This window comes from Artemia franciscana, chromosome 13 (assembly GCF_032884065.1).
Source record: "Artemia franciscana chromosome 13, ASM3288406v1, whole genome shotgun sequence".
NCBI classification, from domain to species: domain Eukaryota; kingdom Metazoa; phylum Arthropoda; class Branchiopoda; order Anostraca; family Artemiidae; genus Artemia; species Artemia franciscana.
Genome location: NC_088875.1, coordinates 22,095,532 through 22,119,574, shown reverse-complemented (window position 1 = coordinate 22,119,574; position 24,043 = coordinate 22,095,532). Strand labels below are relative to the sequence as shown.

The 24,043-nt window shown below is 36.3% G+C and overlaps 1 protein-coding gene across 2 annotated transcripts in view; it reads right to left on the bottom strand.

Moving 5' to 3' along the window:
- LOC136034660 (aminopeptidase N-like) overlaps positions 1–24,043 on the bottom strand; it is a 118,247-nt gene that overhangs the window by 40,816 nt on the left and 53,388 nt on the right. For both annotated transcript variants that reach the window (XM_065715976.1, XM_065715977.1), the window contains exons 5-8: positions 22,519–22,726; positions 15,488–15,723; positions 14,564–14,719; positions 2,610–2,722 (exon numbers count right to left, since the gene is read on the bottom strand). In XM_065715976.1, the coding sequence (XP_065572048.1) occupies positions 2,610–2,722; positions 14,564–14,719; positions 15,488–15,723; positions 22,519–22,726 (713 nt within the window). The remainder of the gene's footprint in view (positions 1–2,609; positions 2,723–14,563; positions 14,720–15,487; positions 15,724–22,518; positions 22,727–24,043) is intronic.

The following is a 24,043-nucleotide window of genomic DNA, read 5'->3' as shown; positions in this document are numbered from 1 at the left end:
TTTTAAATAATGCTAGTAAATCCTGCTCTCCCATCATGGAAGTTTTCTTTTCCCATGACAAATTCTCGATGGAAAGTTCCCCCAGCATATCCCCCTCTTCTCAACCCCTCCCCTCAACCAAAAAAATCCTCCTGAAAACGCCTGTATACTTCCCAATAACCATTACTATATGTAAGCACAGGTCAAAGTTTGTAACTTGTTGCCCCTCCCACGGGGACTGTGGGGGAGTAAGTCGTCCCCAAATACATAGTTATAAGGTTTTTCGACTATGCTGAATAAAATGGCTATCTCGAAATTTTGATCCGTTGACTTTGGGAAAATAATAAGCGTGGGAGGGGGCCTAGGTGCCCTCCAATTTTTTTGGTCACTTAAAAAGGGCACTAGAACTTTTCATTTCCGTTAGAATGAGCCCTCTTCCAACATTCTAGGACAACTGGGTCGATACGATCACCCCTGGGGAAAAAAAACAAAAAAAACCAAAAAAACAAAAAAACAAAAAAACAAATAAACACGCATCCGTTATCTGCCTTCTGGCAAAAAATGCAAAATTCCACATTTTTGTAGATAGGAGCTCGAAACTTCTACAATAGGGTTCTCTGATACGCTGAAGCTGATGGTGTGATTTTCTATGACTTTTAGGGGGTGTTTCCCCCCATTTTCTAAAATAACGCAAATTTTCTCAGGCTCGTAACTTTTGATGGGTAAGACTAAACTTGATGAAACTTATATATTTAAAACCAGCATTAAAATGCAATTATTTTGATGTAACTATTGGTATCAAAATTCCATTTTTTAGAGTTTCGGTTACTATTGAGCCGGGTCGCTCCTTACTACAGTTCGTTACCAAGAACTGTTTGAATAGCGTGCAAACAAAAAGGTAATAAGAGGAAGAGGCAAGAAAGCTCAGATATTTTAATTTTTATTTTAAAAATGTTAAACTACCTAAGCGGGTGAAGATCACAAAAAACAAAGCGAACAGCGGGTAGTTTGGACCAATATTCACGGTCCGTCTTTGACACGGAAAGAAGACAAAATTGCAATGCAAAATTTGAAATAAAAACAATAAAAGCCAATGAAGTAAAGGCACAATCGCAACAGACACAAAAATAAGAATGAATATACACAAGAAAAAGTCTTAGGAGACTAAGTATTTCAGATCTAAATTAATACACTTTTTTACTTTTTCTTATTCTTTTTCTTTTTAATTTGCTACGATTGTACCATTGCTTGATCCTTATCTTAGTTCTTGACGTTGGAAAATTTCTATGTGAAAGTTCTTCCGTAAAAATATTTGTTTGAGCAAAAGTATTGACAATAATAACCAGAAAAATTGTTCTTTGAACAGCCATTATCTGAATATTACATCATCTTTGCATTAAAAGCTGCGACATAGTAAAGAGCCATTCACAACTCATAGTAACCGAAAATTCAATAACACGTTTTTAAACAAATTTATGAATCCAAAAGAATGAATCCAAATTATGAATCCACTCATAAGCTGTTTTTTGTGTGAACAAGTTTAGTAACAATATAATTACTAATTTTAATATAATTATAATTGTACAAAATCTAAGAAGTCTGAACAATATACTCATTAGAAGTATCGGCTCATTTTGTGCCAATTCCAAATGTGTGACCTATACTAAGTTCCAGGTTTTATTTCAAAATTTAGTGCCAACATCAGTTAGTGCTAAACATCATAAAGAAGAATAATACACAGAAAGTAGGTGTAATCTTGAGGAAAGTTAAAATGCTTGATTTTGAACATTTGATTCCTATATAAGCATAAAATTCTAGTCCTCTGCCTAAAAAAAAAACAAAACAGAATGGTACAATTTTCTTGAAAAAGACGGTTATGAATGTGTACTTAATTATTTGCTTTTTGCCGCTCTTTATTTATTTATTTTTTATGTACCATAGGTGAGTATATTACTGAGCCAGAGGTCTTAAGAAATTAGACAAGGATTTCCACAGTTCAGGTTTTGCTTAATATATTTTTGTTTTTATTCAAGCCTCTCTCCTTATTTCACGTTTTTTTTTGATAAATGTAAGAGTGCATAAACATCGTTAAGATTACTGGTGAAAGAATATCTTCTTTTTGAGCATAGGAGTTTGAGCGTAGATACAGAATTGTCAAGCATGGATTCAAAGTAATTAAATTAGCCGGAATGCTTATATGAGGTATATCAGTAAGAAAATTATGAGTTCAACTTTATAAGTTTAGAATTAAACCATCAATAATTGGTTTTGTCGAGTTGGGCGCTGTACACAGTGCGCTGGGAATTCCATAAGATGATATATAGATGTATTTTCAGAATTCAAATATCTTCTACTTTAAATTAAGACATATTCTATAAGATGATATATAGATGTATTTTCAGAATTCAAATATCTTCTACTTTAAATTAAGAAGTTTCATCCCAACGATGACTGTAGAATATTTTTGCTGAGTCTCCTAATAGGTCCTTATTGTTATCGTTGCTAGTTTCACTTTTATTATGGTACTAGGCAGTATATGCACCTTTATTAGGCAAAGTGGTATAAATATATATCTACTTAAATATATAATACTTTTATATACGTATAATACTGGATAACTTTTGTCTTACCTGTATTTGGAGCTATATTTTTAACAAAATCAGATATGACAAAAACCACTAAATATGTTGACATAGGGGCAGATTCTTCATATATATCCCATTCATAATCTGGCATACTCTGGCTAAAAGAAAAAAAAAGAGAGAAAACTGATATTTTTGATATTATTATAGGAGCTTTCTTTCTTAGCTTTAAAAAAACACATCAACTGTTGCATGTTATAGTTTATTTGTCCACCCCTACTATAATGATCAGGCCGTCAAGCAGCCATCCTCGCTAATTGAAAGTCCATGTATCCTTCAGGAGTGACGAAAAATTAGAAGCCAAATTAGACATATCTAAAGTAGGTGTCAACAATTTTATGAAGACACACATTACAGACCCAAAAGTTTCCAGCCTTAAGTGGCATTGGGAAATTCCCTCAGTATAGCTATATACCATTTAAACGAGTCATCAGATTTTTTATACCATTTATTTTATGCCATTCATTTACACCATTTTTGAGTCATCAGAGGCAACGCTATAGCGTTGCCTATAATAACGAATCATAACACTTATTTTTCCAAAGGTACTTCCTATGGAAGGTGCTGGGTGATTGTATAATCTTTGTTGGGGGTGGTATTATTGGAATGAAAAGTCCTACTACCCTTTTGAGAGTCAAAGGTAGTTAGAGGGCAACAGGCCCCCATCCCGTGCTATTTTATCCCAAATGTATCCAGTCAAAATTTTGAGTTAGCCATTTTATTTAAAATAGTTCAAAATTGAAACAATTCCACCTCGAGGGTTGACACTTCACATAGCCACCCCGGTATAGGGCTGTAAGCACTGCAAGTTGCCCGTTGTTAACATATAAGATTTTGTTTTGGGAAACCGTCAGGTTTGATCATGGGTCTCCAAAAAGAATTAGGGAATTAAGCTGGAACCATAAAGAAACCTTGAAAGGGATATCGGACGCAATCAAAACACACCACGTACTTGCTTTTTGTCAAAAAGGATTATCAGCAATATCTACAAAACAGCTGAGAGTATAAAGTTGAAACTTTCAAAGTCCGGTGAGGAGATATTGGAAAGGGATTGGAGGGTAACCAGCTCCCTCTACTTGCCCTTTTTAAGAGTCCCTATTCTCATCTCTGATCAAAATTTTGAATTTGTCAATTTGTCAGAACTAGATAAAAGGTTCAATAGTTATACCTGCAAGGATGCCATGCCCCTCACAACCATGGGGCAAGAATTGTAAATTATGCAGTTTGCCCATTCTTTACAGGTAGGATTAATCATTAAGAAGAGTGGAAATATTTGACTCTGGGAGTATCCAAATAGGATAAAGGTATTAAGGTGAAACTTAGGAGAATTTTGAGAAGTATTTTAAAGTAAATCAAAGGCACTATTTGCATCTAGTCAATCAAAAAGGACGATCCGCAATTTATTAGGGACAACTAAAGGAATTAAGTTGAAATTTTCAGGTGTGGTTGAAGAGGATTTTGAAAGCCGTTGGAGGGATGCCCGTCCAGTTCCTTTTTTAGCTGCCCCCGCCAAAAACATTGCTTAAAATAATCTAGAGGCTAAACAATTATGCAACTGGGGACAATGTATCCTCCCCGTTTAGATTTCGAGAGGGATGCCGAACACAGTCGAAACACATCGTTTGCATGATGGTCGTCAGAAGGGCGTATCAGGAATGTCTAAGGAATAGTAGATGGTATTAAATTGCAATTTTCTGGACTAGTAGAGGGGGATAATTAAGAGTAGTTGGAGGGCTGCCAGCCCCTCCCATACCCTCTGCTCTACCTCCAAAAACATTTGACATGTTATTTATACAGCTTTCTTGTTCAAAACAGACTAAAGTTTTAACTACTAAGGGGTGGATATTTTTGGGTAGCTCGGAAGATATTTATTTACGAAAAGTAGATATTATATACAGTATAAGAAATACTTGAAACAAATTTTACTAAAGATCAATTTATCAGATTGAGTTGAATTGTGGACAACCCCTTTCAGCTTGGGTTTGTTTCGATGGAAAGTGGCCCTCTGATGCCGACGATAGTCACTACAAAATATACAAACCACTTTGTTTTTCCTTGAATTGTCCCGAAACTTCATATATTCGTTCTATTTAGCTCACTAGTTCTTTCGCATATGAAAATTTTCCTCAAATTGACCTTTAATAGTACACTGGTCAACAGTTTCTCAATTAACTGATACTAAAGAAGTAGCTTGCGACGAAAAGTTTCTTACCCGATTCGTTAGTCCTTCTAAGGTGTGCCTTCTTGTCAGGCACAAAGGAATTTGACAAACAACCTCCAATCTTTTTGGCTGGCTACCTGATCCTGGTGCGAATCTGGTGGGCTCTAACAAGCAGTGTTGAGAGATACTTTAGTAAAAGTACTTATGTAATTACTTAAATTAAAAATCTGAGTACTTGTACTCTACTTAAGTAAAAAAAAATCTGCAGTACTTAATACTTATACTTAAATAAATAATTGAAGTGTTTAAGGGTACTCCTGTACTCAAGTATTTTCTTCATGGCACGGAAAAATTATACGTACATGACGCATGGCCAATACGACATGTTAAGAGAGATTTCTTTGCTGTAAGACCGTTGAAACTGACAAGGTCAAAAGTGAATTCTTCGGTATTGGACTATATTGTGGATGAAATGCAACCCCTGTATACCGTTGAGAGGCTGTCATTCAAAAATATGATAACAGGTCTTGCACCTTATGCAAAGGTTCCAGGAAGAAAAGCTTTAGCTGTGCAAATTGAAGTAAAATGAAGCAAAATGTTATTGGCAGCAGATATTTGGTCTGCCAACGGCAGAAGCTGCATGGGAATAATCGCAAACTTGCTCAACGAGGATTTGAAATGGAAATCTTATGCCCTTGCTTGTTCCCAGTTCAAGGGCTCACACACTTATGACAGAATTACTGAACAACTGAATGGCTTATTTGACAGGTAGAAAATTACAGTTGATAAAAAGGTACGAGGGGTTTTGACTGATAACGCCTCTAACTTTAGCAAGGCATTCAGGGAATATCTGATGGTTTCCGATGAAGATGTTCCAGTCAGTGATGAAGAAAATGAAGATGAAGCAGGCCAGAATGGCTCATTCTCTTTTACAAACGTTGGAGAGATACACAATTCTCGTGACGATCCCGATTATTTCCAACTTCCTCCACACTTCAGGTGTGTCAGCAACACACTTAACCTGCTTGAATCCACTGATGCTGATAAAGCCCTCTATTGCCCATGAGAGGCAGTACCACGCCGCTTTTCCGAAGTGTATTGCTCTTTGGGACGCCAATATGACAAACAGCTTATAATACGTGTGGTAGCCAGGTGGAACTCGAAGTATGACAATATCAAACGTCTAATGAATTGTCACAAAATTGGAAAGCTTGCTGTCGTATGTGATACTTTGCAAAAGCCAAGGCTAACTTCTCGTGAGGTTGAAATTCTGGAAGAATACATGAAAATTATGGTGCCAGTACCAGTGGCATTGGACACTCTTCAAAGGGAGGAAAAATTTTACTTTGGTACTAATTATCTTACAATCAAATTGCTTGAAAGGAAGCTCAAAAAGCTGAAAGATTGCCTATAGTTGGTACATGCTCTTTTTGTGGGTCTCGAAAACAGATTCTCCATGATCCTAGACAAGAGAGTTCTTCATGCAAGAGACTATTTTATTGCCACTGCAAGTCATCCTTTCTTGAAATTGAAGTGGTTTCCTGATAACCATAAGGATGTAGCGGTTGAACTTTTGGTGGACGAAGCGAAAAATGTCGAAGATTTCAGAAGTACTGACAAGGTTGATAAAGGCAGATTTTTGGCTGGAGATGAAAATTATGACCTTGGTGATGAAGAAACAACTCGTGATAATTCTGGTAACCATGGCTGTGAAACCAATTGTATGAAGATGGAGGTTTTGTGAGATTTGAATGAGAGGCGAAAGGAACTATCTGTGCTCAAAGTGTACCCAATGGTAATGAAAGATTTCAGGAAATACAACTGTATTCTTCCTTTGTCTGCACCCGTAGAGCGACTTTTTTCGGTAGGTGGGAAACTATTTACTCCAAAAAGAAACATGCTTGGAGATGGTATCCAAGCATAAAAGCTTCTGCTGTTGAAAGGAGCAAGTAAGAAATTAACTTAAGTTATGATGAAGTTGTAATGAATGTTTTTTTTGTAAAGTCTTTTCTTTTTATATCTTAACTTAAGTAAAATTTGATTTTTCGTGAAACTAGTTGATTTTTTTCATGAAAACTATCGGTTTTACTGATAAGCGGTCGATTTCTCGTCGGAATCTTGCTTATCTTGTCTACTTGGAAAGGAAACGGATATTAAAGAAGTGTTTTGCGTGTTATTTACTGTAAGTAAAATATTAGTACTTGAGTACTTAAACACTGAAATAAAATCGAAATACTTAAGTACTGAACTACTTTTTCAAAAGTATTTACTACTTAAGTAGGTTCTTAGAGAAGTATTTAATACCTCTACTTAAGTAAAAATTTCTGTGAGTACTTGGTACTTGTACTTAAATAAAAAAAAGAAGTTTTTGGCACAACACTGGTAACAAGGTCTCTCCAAATAAACCTTAGGATTCTGCTAAGACAATCATTCTCAAAGTTGGTAGGGCATTTCTCCCGTCCTGCAAGCAACTTTAGAAATCCCATAGAGTAACTTTCTACTGAAAAAAAATTGTTCTGGAAAAGCTGAAGTCTCAGTGTTCAGGAGTTTAAGGTGAATTTATAGACTGGTAGAATTCTCCAAAATACCTCAGTTGATAAGGCTACTGTGATGCATAATTATTTTCAACGATCTCCACTGGAAGTTACTGTGCCTCCTAAGTAATTGAAGTGTGTCCCATGTTAGATATCTTCCCGTCAAAGTAGGACTTCCTATGCGTCAACTGATAATTGACTTACCTTAAATCTTCGAGGTGGGGATGTGCAATCCGAACTCTGCAGCATTGTTCGGGGCCTTGTTTAGAAGTACCAAAAGCTTATGTAGATGCTCCCCTGTAGGATCAATATCGTTATCAAAGTCGAAACCCGTTAGAAGATTTCTCTCAGTTCATATTTGAAGTCCATTAATCTGTCTAAAAGGTGTAACAGTACCAATGATAGAGAAAAATTTTGAAGGCATATCGTTGCCTGGCTCCAGTCATCACTATTAAGCAGCACATGATACCTTCAGGGGTTTTAACATAGCATTTTATCTTTTCGGTGCTAGGCGTATTCCCTTACCCCAGGAAAATCCCCCCTCCACAGAAAGATCCCTCGCAGAAATTTTACCCCATAAGAAATTCCCTCACTGAAAATTTACCTCGTCGATAATTCCCTCATAACTTGCAGAATTGAGAAGCCACAGAGAAAGTAGGACGAATAAATTAATTTACAAATAATTTACAAATAATTTTTTTTTGGAAAATTCTACTTATTTTACAAAATATAGGCAGAATGTGGGGTTAAGAAAAAGGGGCCGACAACCAATGAGCACGGAAAGGTGTAGCATAAATGGCAGACAGTAACAACGGCAATCAAAGGGATAAAATTAACCCTTGCCCACTTAATTCAACAATCTGTCTTGGCTTTTTTCTACAATTGGCCATGACTTCCACTTTTCCCACAACTATTCCCTCTTTTTTTAAATTCAAAGATTGTTTGATTGACAGATTGACAGATTGTTTGAATTTAAAAAAAGAGGGAATAGTTGTGGGAAAAGTGGAAGTCATGGCCAATTGTAGAAAAAAGCCAAGACAGATTGTTGAATTAAGTGGGCAAGGGTTAATTTTATCCCTTTGATTGCCGTTGTTACTGTCTGCCATTTATGCTACACCTTTCCGTGCATGTGTGTCCCTTCACAAATGCCAGGGTCTTAGTCAATATTGATTAACCATTATACCTAAAGGGTTTGACTTTGGTTTCGTGTGGTTTGCTATGAGAACATTAGTATTAGTAGATATCAACTGATTCTTAGCCGGTTTTTTTAAGACTCAAAGGTCTCTTTGGCCGTAACTATGTGGGGTTTTTGAGTCATCCCCTAGGCTTCTTCAATGTATTTGGTTTAGATCATCAAGGGCTTCGACTTTATTGGACAGTTTAATACGTAGCAGAGATGAGGAGCCCTTGTCACTTGCCTTGTCTATGCCAAAGTCTCTTAATGTGTGCCTTTTGTTTCCAAATATCTGATTTCAGTTTAAATTTTAGCATGGTTGTGACTAGTTTTTGACATGGACCAACGTCAGTGCTTCTGAAACTTTTGGTAGTCAGGGAGCCACACGAGAGAAATGTTGATATTTAAGGATTGAGGTGATCAGCAAGCAGCAGAAGGTTTGAGTGTGCAATCTAATGCAATCGACCATGCTGAAAACGAAAATCGGCGTTATATAGTCGACAAATGGGTGCGGCATCCACATTTCTTCAAATTCCCTAAAAATCCATTTTAACTAGCAAAAATTATATTAAAATCGATAAAAAATTACTGGTTGCTCCAAAATTGTCCAGCTATACCTCAGATCGAAGGTAATTAAATAAAGAATCATATTCTCTTTTCAAAACATTTTTATCTTTTGCCGTTCAGCTGTAATCACAAAATTTCGACGAAAAAGTTAACACAATTTATCTCTCTTTTGGATTAATCTTGATCCATCTTGAAAATTTGCCTAACTGAGGTGTATTTTTTTTTAATGGCTTCTGTAGGAAATTTATTGTCCTACAAAATGACTGATCCAGAAATTCTCTAACTCTTCTCGTTTTTGAACTATTGACAGAAAAGCGGATTGACCCAATTTTTAGCTCGGATAAGCAGCGGCATCTATCCAGTGTGAATGCGTCAGGGTTCACCCGGCCAGATAGATTTTCCAAGATAAGCTGAATAGAAAGATTTTCCAGATAGATTTTCCAAGATAAGCACTAAAGAAAGCGTGTTCTTTGAAGAAAAGTTGGAACAGAAACCCTTCCCTGTCGTCTTCAAATCTGATTCAGCCTAGAAAGTTTGGGAAGATGTACCTAGTTTGGGAATAGAGGCGACCGATAAATGCAGCGATCTCATTGGTTTGTCAGGTGACCAGAAAGTTCCCGTTTCAGACTTTTTCACGATCTGGCTTCTTTGTAGAGCTTTGCCGACGCAGCTCATTAATGTATCAAGTGACTCGGCAGAATCTCAACCATATTTTAGTTTCAAGTGTTTCTCAGCAGTGTATGGCTGTAAGGCTGATATTCCTGTTACCAGGATCGGATACCTGCCAGTGGTTCCCCACTCTCCCTCGAACCCAGCAGTCGTGGAAGAAGTCATTAAGTCTTTCCAGAAAACTGCCAGAGAACTGGGACTGAGTTACACCGTCGTCACATGTGACCAGGCCGTATATGAAATCGTTCATGCTCTGAGAGTCAGAAATCCTGAAGCATATTCTAATGTTGTCCTCAGAATGGGTGGTCTTCATATTTTAATGAACTTCATGGGTGCCATCGGTCATATAATGAAGTGCTCGGGTCTAGAAGAGGTGATTTACGAGGCTGGAGTTCTGTTGGAAGGAACCGCAAAGAAAGTGATGAGTGGTAAACCGTACTATAAAGCTTTCGCTGCTCATACGTTAGTCCTCGAGGCAATATCCATTCTGTACTGGGAAGCTTTCGAAGATTTTTGCGCAGAATCAGACGATTCATCGTGCATCACTATCTTTTAAGAAATGGGAGATTTACTGCAAAACTGCATTTACTGCAAAACTGCAAAATCTCAAGAGAGGGTGATGAGAACTTGAACTGTCTAAAGGAAAAACTTACCGCATTGTCCCCGTGGTTAGAAAGGTTCGAGACTTCTCGTGCACGCTCAAAAACCCACAAGTTCTGGAAGCAGTACAAAGAAATGGTACTGGTTTTGTGGCAGTTTTCGTACAGTGAAAGATCTGGTGACTGGGATGGCCATCTTGAAGGAGCTAGCAAAATGCTTCCTTATTTAGTTGCATGTTGTCACTATAAGTATGGCACTTGCTTGATTGAGTACCTGGCTGAGATACAGGGCTTACCTCAAAAAGTAGATCAGGCATTCCACAATGGACTGTTCAATGTGAAGAGGAGGAATGCAAAATTCAACTGCATATCCCCAGACCATGCTGTAGAATCTACCATTAATTTAGATTCAAAAACGGAAGGTGGAATGACGGGTATTACCATGAATGAGTTGGCACTGGTGAAGTGGACTTTAACTCTTCCGTTCTGTGCCTCAGTCTCGTCTACATTCACTGAGATGCTACGCATTGTTCCCCAGACTGATTTTGACTCCTCTCACCACGAAGATCACCCTTCCTTCGTTCTGCGGCAACACATGGCTGTTGATAAAGTGAAGTCCGTTCTGGAAGCCAGGCTCAATCCCTTTCGATCCACTGACGAAGATATGCTGAACATTTATACGCTTGAGACAGTTGATAGTGAGATAGCTGACAGTCTCCTCAGTGTGCGATCCGTTGGAAGCAGAGCGGTTGATCGCTACTTGGACGGTGAAAAAGGTGCCTTTAGCAAAGTAAAGGTCATGAATAATGAGAAGGCGAAACAGAAAAAAGCAACCAATACTTCTAGTGCTGTAAATAGCCTTACCAATGTTGAACTTCAAACTGTCAAAAGGGTATTGGTGAGTGTTGACTTTACAGGCGAAAGAGGACTTCACCATCTAAAGAATTTGCTTTCCCATGAGCTTCTTCCATATGCACCTTCTATATTCCAGAGAAGTGCCATATCTGGAATGGTTGTGCTTCGGACAGGAACAAAGTCAGCTCTTCTGGAGTATTTGAAAACAAAAATCAGCTTGAGTGAGTGGCCCGTTAACCTCGAGATTAGCAGTGAGTCGACTCACTCAAGGGTGGTAGACTTGATGCCCTACCTCAGAGGCCATCCACCAAATCCATCGGAAACCGTTGAGAGCTATGGAAAACGGACATTTTCTACGCTTGTGTCTTTCAACAGCAATGTTAAGGAGCTGCACGTCCTTGCAGATAGATATGATGGGATTTTTGGATATTCCGACGAAGAAGGCAAGGTGATCTGCCTAAAGGACTGCGGTGGTTGCCATGAGCAGCGAGGATGTTCAAACAGGTCTCCGGTAGCTCTAGGTAGACACTCAAACCTAGATGACTGGAACTCGTTGCTCTCAAATTCCAAGACAAAGGCAAGACTGATTGAGCTTCTATTCGGTGAGTTTGAAAACTCAGTTCACCTGCTGCAAGCAGGGTTCACTGTGTACCTCTCAGGAGGCTTTCGAGACCGGATGAGAGTGGTGATGCTCAACAGAAGTGGAAATGCTGATACAAACTTTGAAGAGCGTTTGAGCTGTACCCATGAAGAGGCCGATACAAGAGTTGTGTTACACATGTTGGACTGTTTGGAGAGGGGTTTCGATGTCGTTTTGGTCGATGCGAATGACACAGACATAGCTGTCGTCTTGCTATATCACTACAAGTTATTCCTTGGGAACCACCCAAATTGTGAAAAGCGGAAAATTTATGTCAGGTTCCGCAACTATTTAGTGCCTATACATCGGCTTTGCAGCAATTTACCGAACGATTTTGTTCACTCCATCTGCCTTCTTCATACTCTTTCAGGGTGTGATACCGTGGGTTTCATGTTTTCTAAAGGAAAACGAGTGGTGGCCAAGGCTGTCGAGAAATGGGGATTGGAGAAACCGATTGCTTTGCTTGTCCAAGAGATACAGAAGTCAAAGCTCGACCCTGCGGTTCTAGAAAAATTCAGTGTGATTTGCAAAAAGGTCGTTGTTGCCTCATACGGAAAAGACCCAGACCACTTTACCTCTCTTAATGAATTAAGAGTGCATTTGTACCCTCGAAAGCGGGAGCTTAAGTATTTGCCACCATCTGACGCTGCCTTTGAGTGTCATGCTAAGCGCGTGTACCTGCAGTTGGACATTTTTTTGCAAGCAAATCGAGCAAAGCCACAGTTTCTGGATCCCCTGCAATTTGGCTGGATGTTTCAAGACGGTGGGGTTAGGCCAGTTGTGTCTACTTTTCAGGCATTTCCAGAAGGTGTGGTCCCCCAGTACTGCTCGTGCAAGCACTGTACAAAAAAATGTTCATGTGCTGGAAATAGACCTTGCGATTTACTTTGTGGCTGTGGTGGGAAGTGTTTTATGGACGAGTTTGATATGCTTGATGGATAATTTGATATGCTGAGCTACTTTTTAAGTTTTGTAGTAACAAGTGCCGTTCACGAAATCCGTAGCAGGTGTTAGTATAGTAATATTTTTTTTTGTTTATTCAAGCTTATTGAATAATAATCTTGTCAAGTTTACTAATAATTCTGATTAGGAATGAAAGAGATTTGTAATCAAGGTCATTGTTGAGTATAGTGGCAATCTTCCTGTCTGAGATAATAAAACTATCCGCTACCAACTGAATCTAGGCGTGAAATCTTTTCCAGCGCGAATAAAAAAAAAAAAATAAAATTGCAAGTTTCAAGGTCATTCGCGATGGTCTCTACTGTACTCGTCACTTCTGGCATCAGTTACGAAAGATTTGGCGATCATAGTGGAAATTTTTCCGAAACGTGATTTAATAGTAAAAAAAAACGCGAAATTTTCAATTTTCGGGGTCAAGCACCCCCCGGCCGAGTATATAACGCCCATTTTCGTGATCAGCGCTATCGATTACCCCATATTCCGTTGTCAAACCTTCTGCTGCTCACTGATCACCTACCCGACACATTTTCGTTGAGCGGCTCCCTGACTATGGCGTCTTTTTGCCTCGTTCACCATCTCTGGCGAATTTGAAATTGATCGATTTGATTGTTGGTGGTACCACTTGGGGAAATTCAAGTGTGCTCATGGATGCTTTTATGTAGAAAGAACTTGCAATCGATAATCATATCCCTTCCCACGGCGGAACTGACACTTGGGTATCGTTAATGTTTTGAATTGCTAACTCAACGGTTTCACATTACTTCAAGGAAACAGAGTCTGTCTGGTTAATATTCATTGAATTGAATTGAATTTATTTATAGCCCGTTATAATACACATGAAAAACGGAGTATAATGTGAATGAAAGAAAAGGAGAAAAAGAAAATGACCTAAAAAACTACACAAAAAACTTTGCAACACTTCACCTTACTTAAAAATAATTAAAACATACAAAAGCAAAACATTCATTTCATCAAAATAGCGCTCCATGGGTGCCGACCAATTCTACTATTATAATTTAGCTTCCAAACCAGGCCCTATTGGGGAGGGAAATCGAGTCAGCCACTTATTAAAGGTTTTGGTAGAAATTTTGGGGTTGATGTTTGAAAATACATCCCTTATTTGACGACTTTCTTAATTTATTTCATATTTGTGCTCTAATTAGGGCTAGTGTCTTATCTAAACTAATTTTTGCCCCCTCAACTTCAAAACCCAAGCTTTTATTTTCACGGAAAAAGCTTGGTTGAATTAAATCTATTCTAAAAACGGAATCAGTAATAATATACAATGTATTTTTGTTCAAACTAAAAAATTTCAAAAGTTCGATTAATCAATTCGAGGATCTTTTCAAGGTAAAAAAACTAAAATTACTTCTTCATCAAGCATAATATCTCTCTTACGCCTAGGGATCGTATCTCACATAATCCCACTGCAGGGGTAATTTTCAATAATTTCTTGCTAGTTTGAGCGAAGATACATTTCTCTTCTAATCATTGTTTTCAGAACAGCTTAACAACCGGCTTTGGCAATTGTCTTAGAAATATGAGAAGACCAGAAACAATCTTTATTTGAAAAATAAGCGATATCCTCCTTTGGAAAAATAAAATCAGCACCCAGAGTCACTTAAACTGCTAATTGGTTTGTTACTGACTACGAAAGTGTATCAATACTTATGATTTTAACCCGTCTAACTTGACCTATACTTAATCGTTCCAGACTCAAGTATTAATTTCGTTTCTTTGAAAGGTAACTCAATTATTTGACGAATAAAATTATTACACTTACTGAGGAACTGTGCGATTAACTGGCATATTTGAGAGTGAGGTCATATTTTTTTTCCTGCCCAAGGTGATGGCAAATCTCGCTTTGAAGTTTGGCTCGTCGAAACAAGGAAATGCCCTTCTTGCATCTGTCGGCTGGAATTGAGTAGCAGCGATATGTCTGAAAGAGAAAGTAATTTTAATAATTGCTTAAATAAGTTCAGCGTCAGCTGGCCCCATCAAATGATAAAAAAAGAACATAATTTCAGTCGCAAATGTTATTTACTTAAACTTCTTGATGGGTTGCTTTTATTAAAGCGGGCTAGTCACGCTGATATTTGAATATTTTTTTTAAAATATGACTTGCTAATTGAATATTGGTAACACATTGTGTAATGTCCCTGAAAAAATTATGTAATTGCCGTTTAATCCAGATACGTTTATCATTCTCGCAGCAGAAATATACATAAAAAACAAAAGCAAAAAGACATAAGCTCCACAATAAAAAAATTTGAAACAAATAAACTAAGCCACTCTTCATTATTCTGCCCTCAGGTACCGCACAATGACAATTGTTCAGCAAGTCGCAAAAAGTTTACGGGACATATTATAGCCCTGACGGCTTAGGAATTTTTCCGACGCACTTGGATGTATCAAATTTGGAGAAACGTTTTGTTGAAGTCCTTTATATATATTTCGAGAAAGAGAGAGAGAGAGAGAGGGAGAGAGAGAGAGAGAGAGAGAGAGAGAGAGAGAGAGAGAAAGAGAGGAGGGGAGAGAGAGAAAGAGAGTCAATATCACAAACGTGTAGTTCATCAACAGTATCAAGCGATGCATCAGGACGAAAAACTCTTGGAAGTACGCCTAATTCCAACTGTAATAAAAGTACATAAAGTGTTTTGACTTGCAGCGACTGTGTTGCGTCAAAAAACTCTTAATCATAACTAACCTTAGGCTTTGGATATCCATGTTATCATAATAAATGGAAGATATGTTATAAGGTTCATCAAAATAAGAAGATCTGTAAAAACCTCCAAGTCTATTGAGTTTGGCCAAATATGACATGGTAAGACTGAGCTGCATTCCTGCTTTTAATTCATCACTAAGGTATATGGTGAAAAATTGCGTAATTTTGTCGAAAGAAGTGTGGTGAACCAATATGCCTTCCAATCCCTCTCCAGATACCTGAAATATTTTCAATAAATTAAAACGCAACAAAGTGAATTTTCGTCTATAATCGAAATTAATCTAAATCCTTTATAATTCTATTTCTATAATGACATCAAAAAAATTATCTATTAAATTTTTCTAGTTGCTAACAATATTTGAGTTCTATTATTTTTGGCTATTCATCCTCATTTCATTGACGTAAAACTGCAGCAAAACATAATTCTAATAATGCAAAAGTTCAGTCAGTCTTAGCGTATGACTTCAGATTATCACTAGTTACTGTTAATGAGTCATCAATAACAACTACTATTTTGTGATCGACTAATATTTGTTTCTTTCTTGGAATATAGATTTTAAAACTGTACTCAAAGAATAATGTAATTCACATGTCTTCTATGGTAATTGGATTCATCGTCTTCTAAAAGTTATGTGCTTATATTTTGTAATTGCGTTGCGAGAGCAACACTTTGATTTTGTGGACCTTAGGTCAGATTGATGAATATGTTTTGCATTTTGGAAAGCTTCGTAGAACTCTTGCTTGGGGCCAAAATTATATTGTTTCTACCTATTTCTGTTCGTGATTTCAGCTGAGTTTGTCATTCGGCTTTTTTGCACTTGAAATTGTGGTAGAGAAATGGCATCAGCTGTGCCTCTTAAACTTTAAAAGTTCTCTCATTGCTAAAGAAATTTGAGTTTATCCTTTGCTCCTTTCTAAGTGATGACGTTAGAAATTTGGCCTAAGGCAAAAAGGTCAACTTTTAAACTAAGATAGATCGTTTTTTTTCGACGGCAGTCGATAGCCTTTGATGGGTTGATCAAAGTATATGTCATAATTTTTTGGTAGAAAAATTCGTTCATGAGAAATATCTGTTTGAATGTGTAAAGGGGTTGACAATTTCAGCAGTAAAGTACACACTGAAAACAAAAATAGGCCGATACAGAAATGGTATCAGAAGTACCTCTTAAACTTTAAAAGTTCTCTCATTGCTAAAGAAATTTGAGTTTATCCTTCGCTCCTTTCTAAATGATGACGTTAGAAACTTGGCATACTGCAAAAAGTCAACTTTTGAACTAAGACAGAGAGATTTTTTTTTTGGACGGCAGTTGATAGCTCTTGATGAGCTGATCAAATTATATGTCATCCATTTTTTGATGGAAAAATTCTTTCACGAGATATACCAGTTTGAAAGTTTACAGTGGTTGACCACTTCAGTAGTAAGGTACACACTGAAACCAAAAATAGGCCAATACCAATTGTGAGACATATAGAGGAATTTTAGGCAACAGTCAGCTGTTTGCTCATAATAATCTTCGGAAATGAGGGGTTTGCAACTTTTGCTAGTTGGTGTACCTATTTTTTGTTCCCAGTGTATTTGATGGTAAGACCAATTTGGTTCCGGTGGTAAGACATATAGGGGACTTGTAAGTAATAATCGGCTCTTAGAATACAATCATCTTCAGTAATGAGGGGTTTACAACTATTGCGAGTTGGTGTACCTAGTATTTGTTTTGAGATCCTTACAGATTAACAACTCCAGTTTTAATCGAAGCGAGGAAACAAAACCAAAGTGTTGCTCTCGTAACACTTTACTCGGTGAAGCCGAGCAAATTTAAATTTTGTTTTTATACTTTGTGGTAATAAACGGTAAGAAAGGAGCGAAATGTGCTAATAGTAAACGAAACTAAAAATAAAAATATTGACAACAATATACACATCAAATCCGTCTGTTTTACATGTTGAGCCAGAATATTCATAATTGATCAAGTTTAAAGTTACTCATCAAGAATTACGAACTTGAGAAAATTTACCATATTTTCAAAAAAAGAAAATAACACCCTTATAGAGACAAGTAAGCATGATGGAAATAAAACAACCAAGCTCCATCAAGTTTTTAAGCTTGCATCTTCAAAAATGTAAAATAATTCCTTTTTTTCTTTTTTTTTTTTTAGAAGGGACATTACGGAAGAGAGCTTATTTATTGTTGTGCTTCTCATGAGTTATTGCATCGAACCAATGCTCTTAGAAAATTTGAACATGACTTATCCGTAAAAGAATTATAAGTTCTACTTTTCTTTTTAAGTAGCTAAGAAGATAAGGCCACTTCAATATGATATTTTCAGCCATTTCGTGGCATCAAACAAAAATTTGCTCCTAAGGAGTCACGAACAGGGTTGGCTACTGCCAGCATCTCAAATGAGTCCAAATCAAGGCCCAAAAAGAGATATTTTTCCTCTAAAAGAGTGCAAGTTAAAAATATGTGCAACCACTTATACATTTCTGATCCTCTTGCGTCCTTTACAAAAGATTATAGGTTATCCCTGCGATCATTAAACATACTGCCATTAAACTTTTCAAATGTATTTAGAATGGAGGCAAGAAGGTACCCTACATAAATAAAGCTCTATATAATGAGTTATATTACAATTCTTGTTCTTTCTATATATAAAACAGATACTCTGCGAGACACTTGTATGTGTTAATTTTGATCACTTGGACCTTTACCTAAATTAAATAAAAAATAACTAATTTTTTTAGCTGAAAGTAAGGAGCGACATTAAAACTTGAAACGAACAGAAATTACTCCGTATATGAAATGAGTTGTCACCTCCGCAATCCCTCGCTCTTTACGCTAAAGTTAGACTCTTTGCCACAATTTTACTTTTTAAAACAATTAAAAGCTTTAGCGTAAAGAGCGAGGGATTGCGGAGGTGACAACTTATTTCATATACGGAGTAATTTCTGTTTGTTTTAAGTTTTAATGTCGCATCTTACTTTCAGCTAAAAAAATTAGTTTTTTTTTATTTAATTTCTGAAAGTTTTTGAATTAATGCATGTTTGGTTTTGCTCTCCGTACATAAATTATTAAAATGAAATTTGTATATTAATTCTTTTTTTTTGGCTAAATGGCTTTCTCTTAGTTTTGATCAGACGATTTTAAGAAATAAGGGGTGGAGAAGGAGGCTTAGTTGCCCTCCAATTTTTCGGTTACTTAAAAAGGCAACTAGAACTTTTAATTTTTAACGAACGTTTTTATTAGTAAAAAATATACGTAACTTAAGAATTAACTTACGTAACAAACTTCAATAAACTTATATTTTTATTATGTATACGAGGGGGTTTGTACCCTCGTTAATACCTAGCTCTTCACACTAAATCGTAAGTTTTGTCCCAATTCTTTAAGAATGACCCCTGAATCAGAAAGGCCGTAGTTTAAATAGTTGAAATTACTAAAAATACTTTAGCATAAAGAGCAAGGTATTTATCTCCTCCTAAATACCTCGCTCTTTATGCTAAAGAATTTTTAGAAGCCTTCATATGCATAATAATCTCTGTTCGTTTTAAGTTTCAATGCTACTTCTTCCTTTCATTTGAAAAAACGTTCTCATGTTTATTTTTCATTGTTTTCTTATAGTAATGATAGAGAATCCTGCGCCCTTTTCATTGAATTTTTCTTCCCCCATGACAGATTCCTCTAAGAAAGATCCTCCAACATAGCCCCCTCTCCTCAGCCCCACCCCCCAAAAAAATAAAATCTCCCTGAAAACGACTGTACACTTCCCAATAACCATTACTATATGTAAACACTGGTCAAAGTTTGTAACTTGCATCCCCTCCCCCAGGGATTTTGGAGGAGTAAGTCATCCCCAAGGACATAGTTACTATGGTTTTCGACTATGTTGAACAAAATGGCTATCTCAAAATTTTGATCCGTTGACTTTGGGAAAAAAATGAGCGTGGGAGAGGGCCTAGATGCCCTCCAATTTTTTGGTCACTTAAAAAAGGCACTAGAACTTTTCATTTCCGTTAGAATGAGCCCTCTTGCGACATTCTAGGACCACTTGGTCGATACGATGACCCCTGGGGAAAAGAAAAAAACAAAAAAAAAACAACAAATAAACACGCACCAGTGATTTGTCGTCTGGCAAAAAATACAAAATTCCACATTTTTGTAGATAGGAGCTTGAAACTTCTACAGTAGGGTTCGCTAATATGCTGAATCTGATGGTGTCATTTTCGTTAAGATTCTACGACATTTAGGGGGTGTTTCTCCCTATTTTCCTAAATAAGGCAAATTTTCTCGTAACTTTTGATGGGTAAGACTAAACTTGATGAAACTTATATATTTAAAATCAGCATTAAAATGCGATTCTTTTGATGTAGCTATTAATATCAAAATTCAATTTTTTAGAGTTTTGGTTACTATTGAGCCGGGTCGCTCCTTACTACAGTTCGTTACCACGAACTGTTTGACTATAGTTGACTGAGAAAATTTTTAGATATAATTTTGTCTCCAATTTGTTCAAATATTTTGAAATAATTGTTAGAAGTCCAAGCAAATATTCATGAACTACAGCTGACTTCACTATAGTCAAGTCCAGTACTTGCCGTAAAAAAATTGGTCAAGACATTCTTAATCGCATAAAATAATTCTTCTTCTTCCTATGCTAGATCTTTGCCTTTTTTATTTTCTTGGGTCCTACCCAAACAATTTCTTGGGCCCTAGCTGGTGAGATAAGATTTTATTTCAAAAAATGGCAATCTCAAGCTAAATCGTATTTTAAAATGGAGCAGAAACCTAAAGTGTTGGCAGAATTTTATCAGTTTGAGAGTGGACATTGAAAAGGTTTGTTCTGGTTGTTGCTGCTCCATCATCATCTTACTGCAGACTCATTTATCCATTTCCAACAAAAATAGTGGTAGCAAACAGCTTATAACTTCTTTTATTAAATTTTAATTTCTACCTTTCACAATCCCACTTGTTGTTTTGACTTAAATCTACTTCTTCTTAAATAGATGAAATACAGGGAAAACGACAGGAGAACCGGAAAGGCACAAACACAGATAGTAGAGATAAAAGCGGCTAGTAATTGTATCTTTTCGGGAAAACTGGCATCCTGATATACTTTCGCATAAATAAGGGATCTAGATAAGTCTGAAAAAATATGTTAGGAGTCTTAATTTTGCTTTGGTTTTTGCTAATGTCGTTATATAGTAAAAATTGCAGTGAAGGCATGACTCTTGTCACTCTTACTTTGAAAAATTCAAGATTTTCATGTATAGAGAAGTTTAAATTGAATTGATTAAAGAGCAAAAATCTAGTAATAGTGCAATTATTTGCATTTATTATTTTGACAAGGGAATTATAGCGTTAAGACTGGCGGCGACCTTCATATACAGAATAATTTTGTTCTTATAAAAGTTTAAAAGTTTATAAAAGTTTCTTTCTCTCATTTAGAAAAAACTGGTTTTTATTTTAATCTTGAAACAGACACATAACAATAAATGAAACTAAACAATAGACTGTACACTTTTTTTTGCTTTTCAAAATTTCCTTTAAACAGATTAGGATAAAACTCAATCTCTTTATAGCTTACTTTTAGCTGTTTATTTCCAAGTTATATACATTTGACTAATTTTTTCGCAAAATACCCAGTGCGTCATATTCTTAAGTTTAAAAATTCAGCCTTTCCGTGCTCTACATGAGCTTAAAAAGCAAAGATTGTGGAAATACGCCAATATAATGTTTCTAGCTATGGATGCTATTATATTTTGAAAATATTTACCAACCCTTAGAATTTGGCTTCAAAGCATTCTTTTTTTTTGCCAGTTACGTCTACTGTTTATTGATAAAAATAATTTTGGGTCAGTCTGACCAACACTTCTTTTTCTGGTCAGTTCAACGTGCTTATAATGAAAGAAACATGTTCTAAGAAGTTGTTGATTATTCAATGAAACAATTTATCGTACCTAATTAAAATAAGTTCTTTTTTGTTAGGTAGAAATTGTTGGTAAGATTGGCTTTTCAATACACTTTTTTGAACCTTTACAGTTGTCTATAAGCTGAAAATGTGAATGTTAAGGTCAGGGGCATCGTTCAAGAGGGACAAAGGGGGGCAGTTGCCCCCCAACAATTCGGAAAATAATTATTGCATAGCACATGCACCTGAACCATCCAGATAAGTCCCCTCATGTCCCCCCAATTAAAATTCTGGAGCTAGGCCTCTGATTAATATATTAAAATAGATAATGGCATTTCCATTGAAATATCTATGATAGGAGTCGAAATTTCGTCAGTTGTTCTGAAATTTGGTTTTCACCTAAAATTTAATTGTATTTGGTTAGTGGTGTTTGGGTCACTTGTGAGTGATCGTAGGCTTTTCTGTTCAAAAATGGGGTCAGTTGATTCTTTAATATGTCAAATAGGAAAGTACAAAAGCTATTTTAAAGGCTGACCATAGTATTAGACGCTAACACAAGAATTTATATGCCTGTGGGGGTTGGTGAAAAAGAAATATACAATCTAAATGAAATATATAGAAAATTTTTGGGAAAAACAAAAAGAATTTGGGAGGGGTAGGTAAAAATCCTCCTTCCGGCACTGTGTAAAGGCAATGTATGGGAGTATAGCTATAGATAATTTTAATTTTCTGGCTTGCCTGTATTGTTTCTTCATGAACATCGATGTCATTAATATGAAGCACAATATTCTTTGGAGACATTACAATAGACATGGTTTGAAGTGAAAACACAAACCATGTCTATTGTAACGTCTCCAAAAATTGAAAAATTTCCTTTGTCTCTAACATATCTGTAATCATAGTATTCTGGAGAAGGATGAACCTCTATGAACCTCTATACACTCTACGATTATTGCCTATTATAGAGGGAGTAATAATAGGCAATATTCGTAGAGTGTATAAAATTGGTAAAAATCCATGTATAAAAATAGGTAAAAATCCTCCTTCCGGCACTGTGTAAAGGCAATGTATGGGAGTATAGCTATAGATAATTTTAATTTTCTGGCTTGCCTGTATTGTTTCTTCATGAACATCGATGTCATTAATGTGAAGCACAATATTCTTTGTGTTTTCACTGCAAACCATATCTATTTTGATGTCTCCAAAAATTGAAAAATTTCCGTGGTCTCTAACGTTGAACATATATACAGAAGGACTCGCTATGAACTCTCCCTCTATAATAGGAATTATTCGTAGAGTGTATAAAATTGGCGAGATACTAGAAAATAAGAAAGAGGATTAATAAATATGCTCATTTAAATAGAGACTATACTGTGAAACAAAAATTATCTATCCGTCCATCACCCTACTTTTGCATATCTCACCCAATGAAAAACTGAACATCCAAAACTTAAATCCATGAATGATTCTACACGGACAAACTTAGCCTATCCTACGCCACAATCAACATATTCAGCCCAACAAAACTCAGACAACACAAAATTCTGCCTAGTATTACTTCAAGTCAATTCTAATCCGTAAAAGGATTTAACATGGCAAACCCAACTCATCAGGTTTTATCCTTACAAAATTTAAGCACATTCAAGTGATTAGTGCGCTATGTACTAGAATAACACTGCTGCGGGTAAGATAAGAAATGTGGTTAGCCACTGGCACTGTATTAAATCTGTGATTAAGCAGGATTGTGTTCTATACCCCTTTATATTGATCATTTTGATCGAATTTGTCTTAATGAGCACAGGAAAGGCAAGGAGAAACCACGGAATCATAAGAAAAGGAAAAACTCTCCTGAACTTAGATTATGCTAATGGTTTAAGTATCCTAGATGAAAGTGTGAACACAATGAATGAACTTTTAGAGGTTTTGTGAGCTGAGTGTACTAGAATAGGTTAGAAAATAAATTTTAAGAAGACTAAGTCACCAAGGCTAGGAATAAGTGAAATCAAAAGGTAAGGTTGGGTAACAAAAAGATTAATCAGCTGGGCAGCTTCACTTACCTTGGTAGTATTATCAGTAAAGACGGTGGAAGTAGTAAAGACATTAAAAGTAGAATAACCAAGGCTCAGGGAGTCCTTTCTCAGTTCAAAAAAAGTTTGGAAGAATAAAGAGGCAAGTCCACAAACAAAAATTATAATATTGGAAGCTACACTAATAACAGTGGTCAAATATGGCTTTGAAGCATGGGTGTTCTGAAAAGCATATGAAGATTGACTAGATGTTTTCTAGAGAAATTGCCTACTGATTGATGTGGGGGCCCGGGTGACAGACCGTACTTCATGCAGTAGGCTTTACGAAAAGTTTGGTTCAGTCCCGCTTTCGAGGGAAATAGTAAGAGAAAGGTTAAGATGGCTAGGGCACGTTTTGCGGATGAAGGATGACAGATTGCCAAAGATGGTCCTTTTGGCCAATTGTCTAGGGTCAAAAATAGCTGTAACATCTCTTAATATCATCCTTCAATGGATTTGGCTAAATCATCAATAAGAAATCATGATGCTGGTGCAACCTTCTTTATTGTATTATAGCAATCTTGCCACAAAATATAGTAATAGTAGATATTTTTCAGATTTTCGAAAAA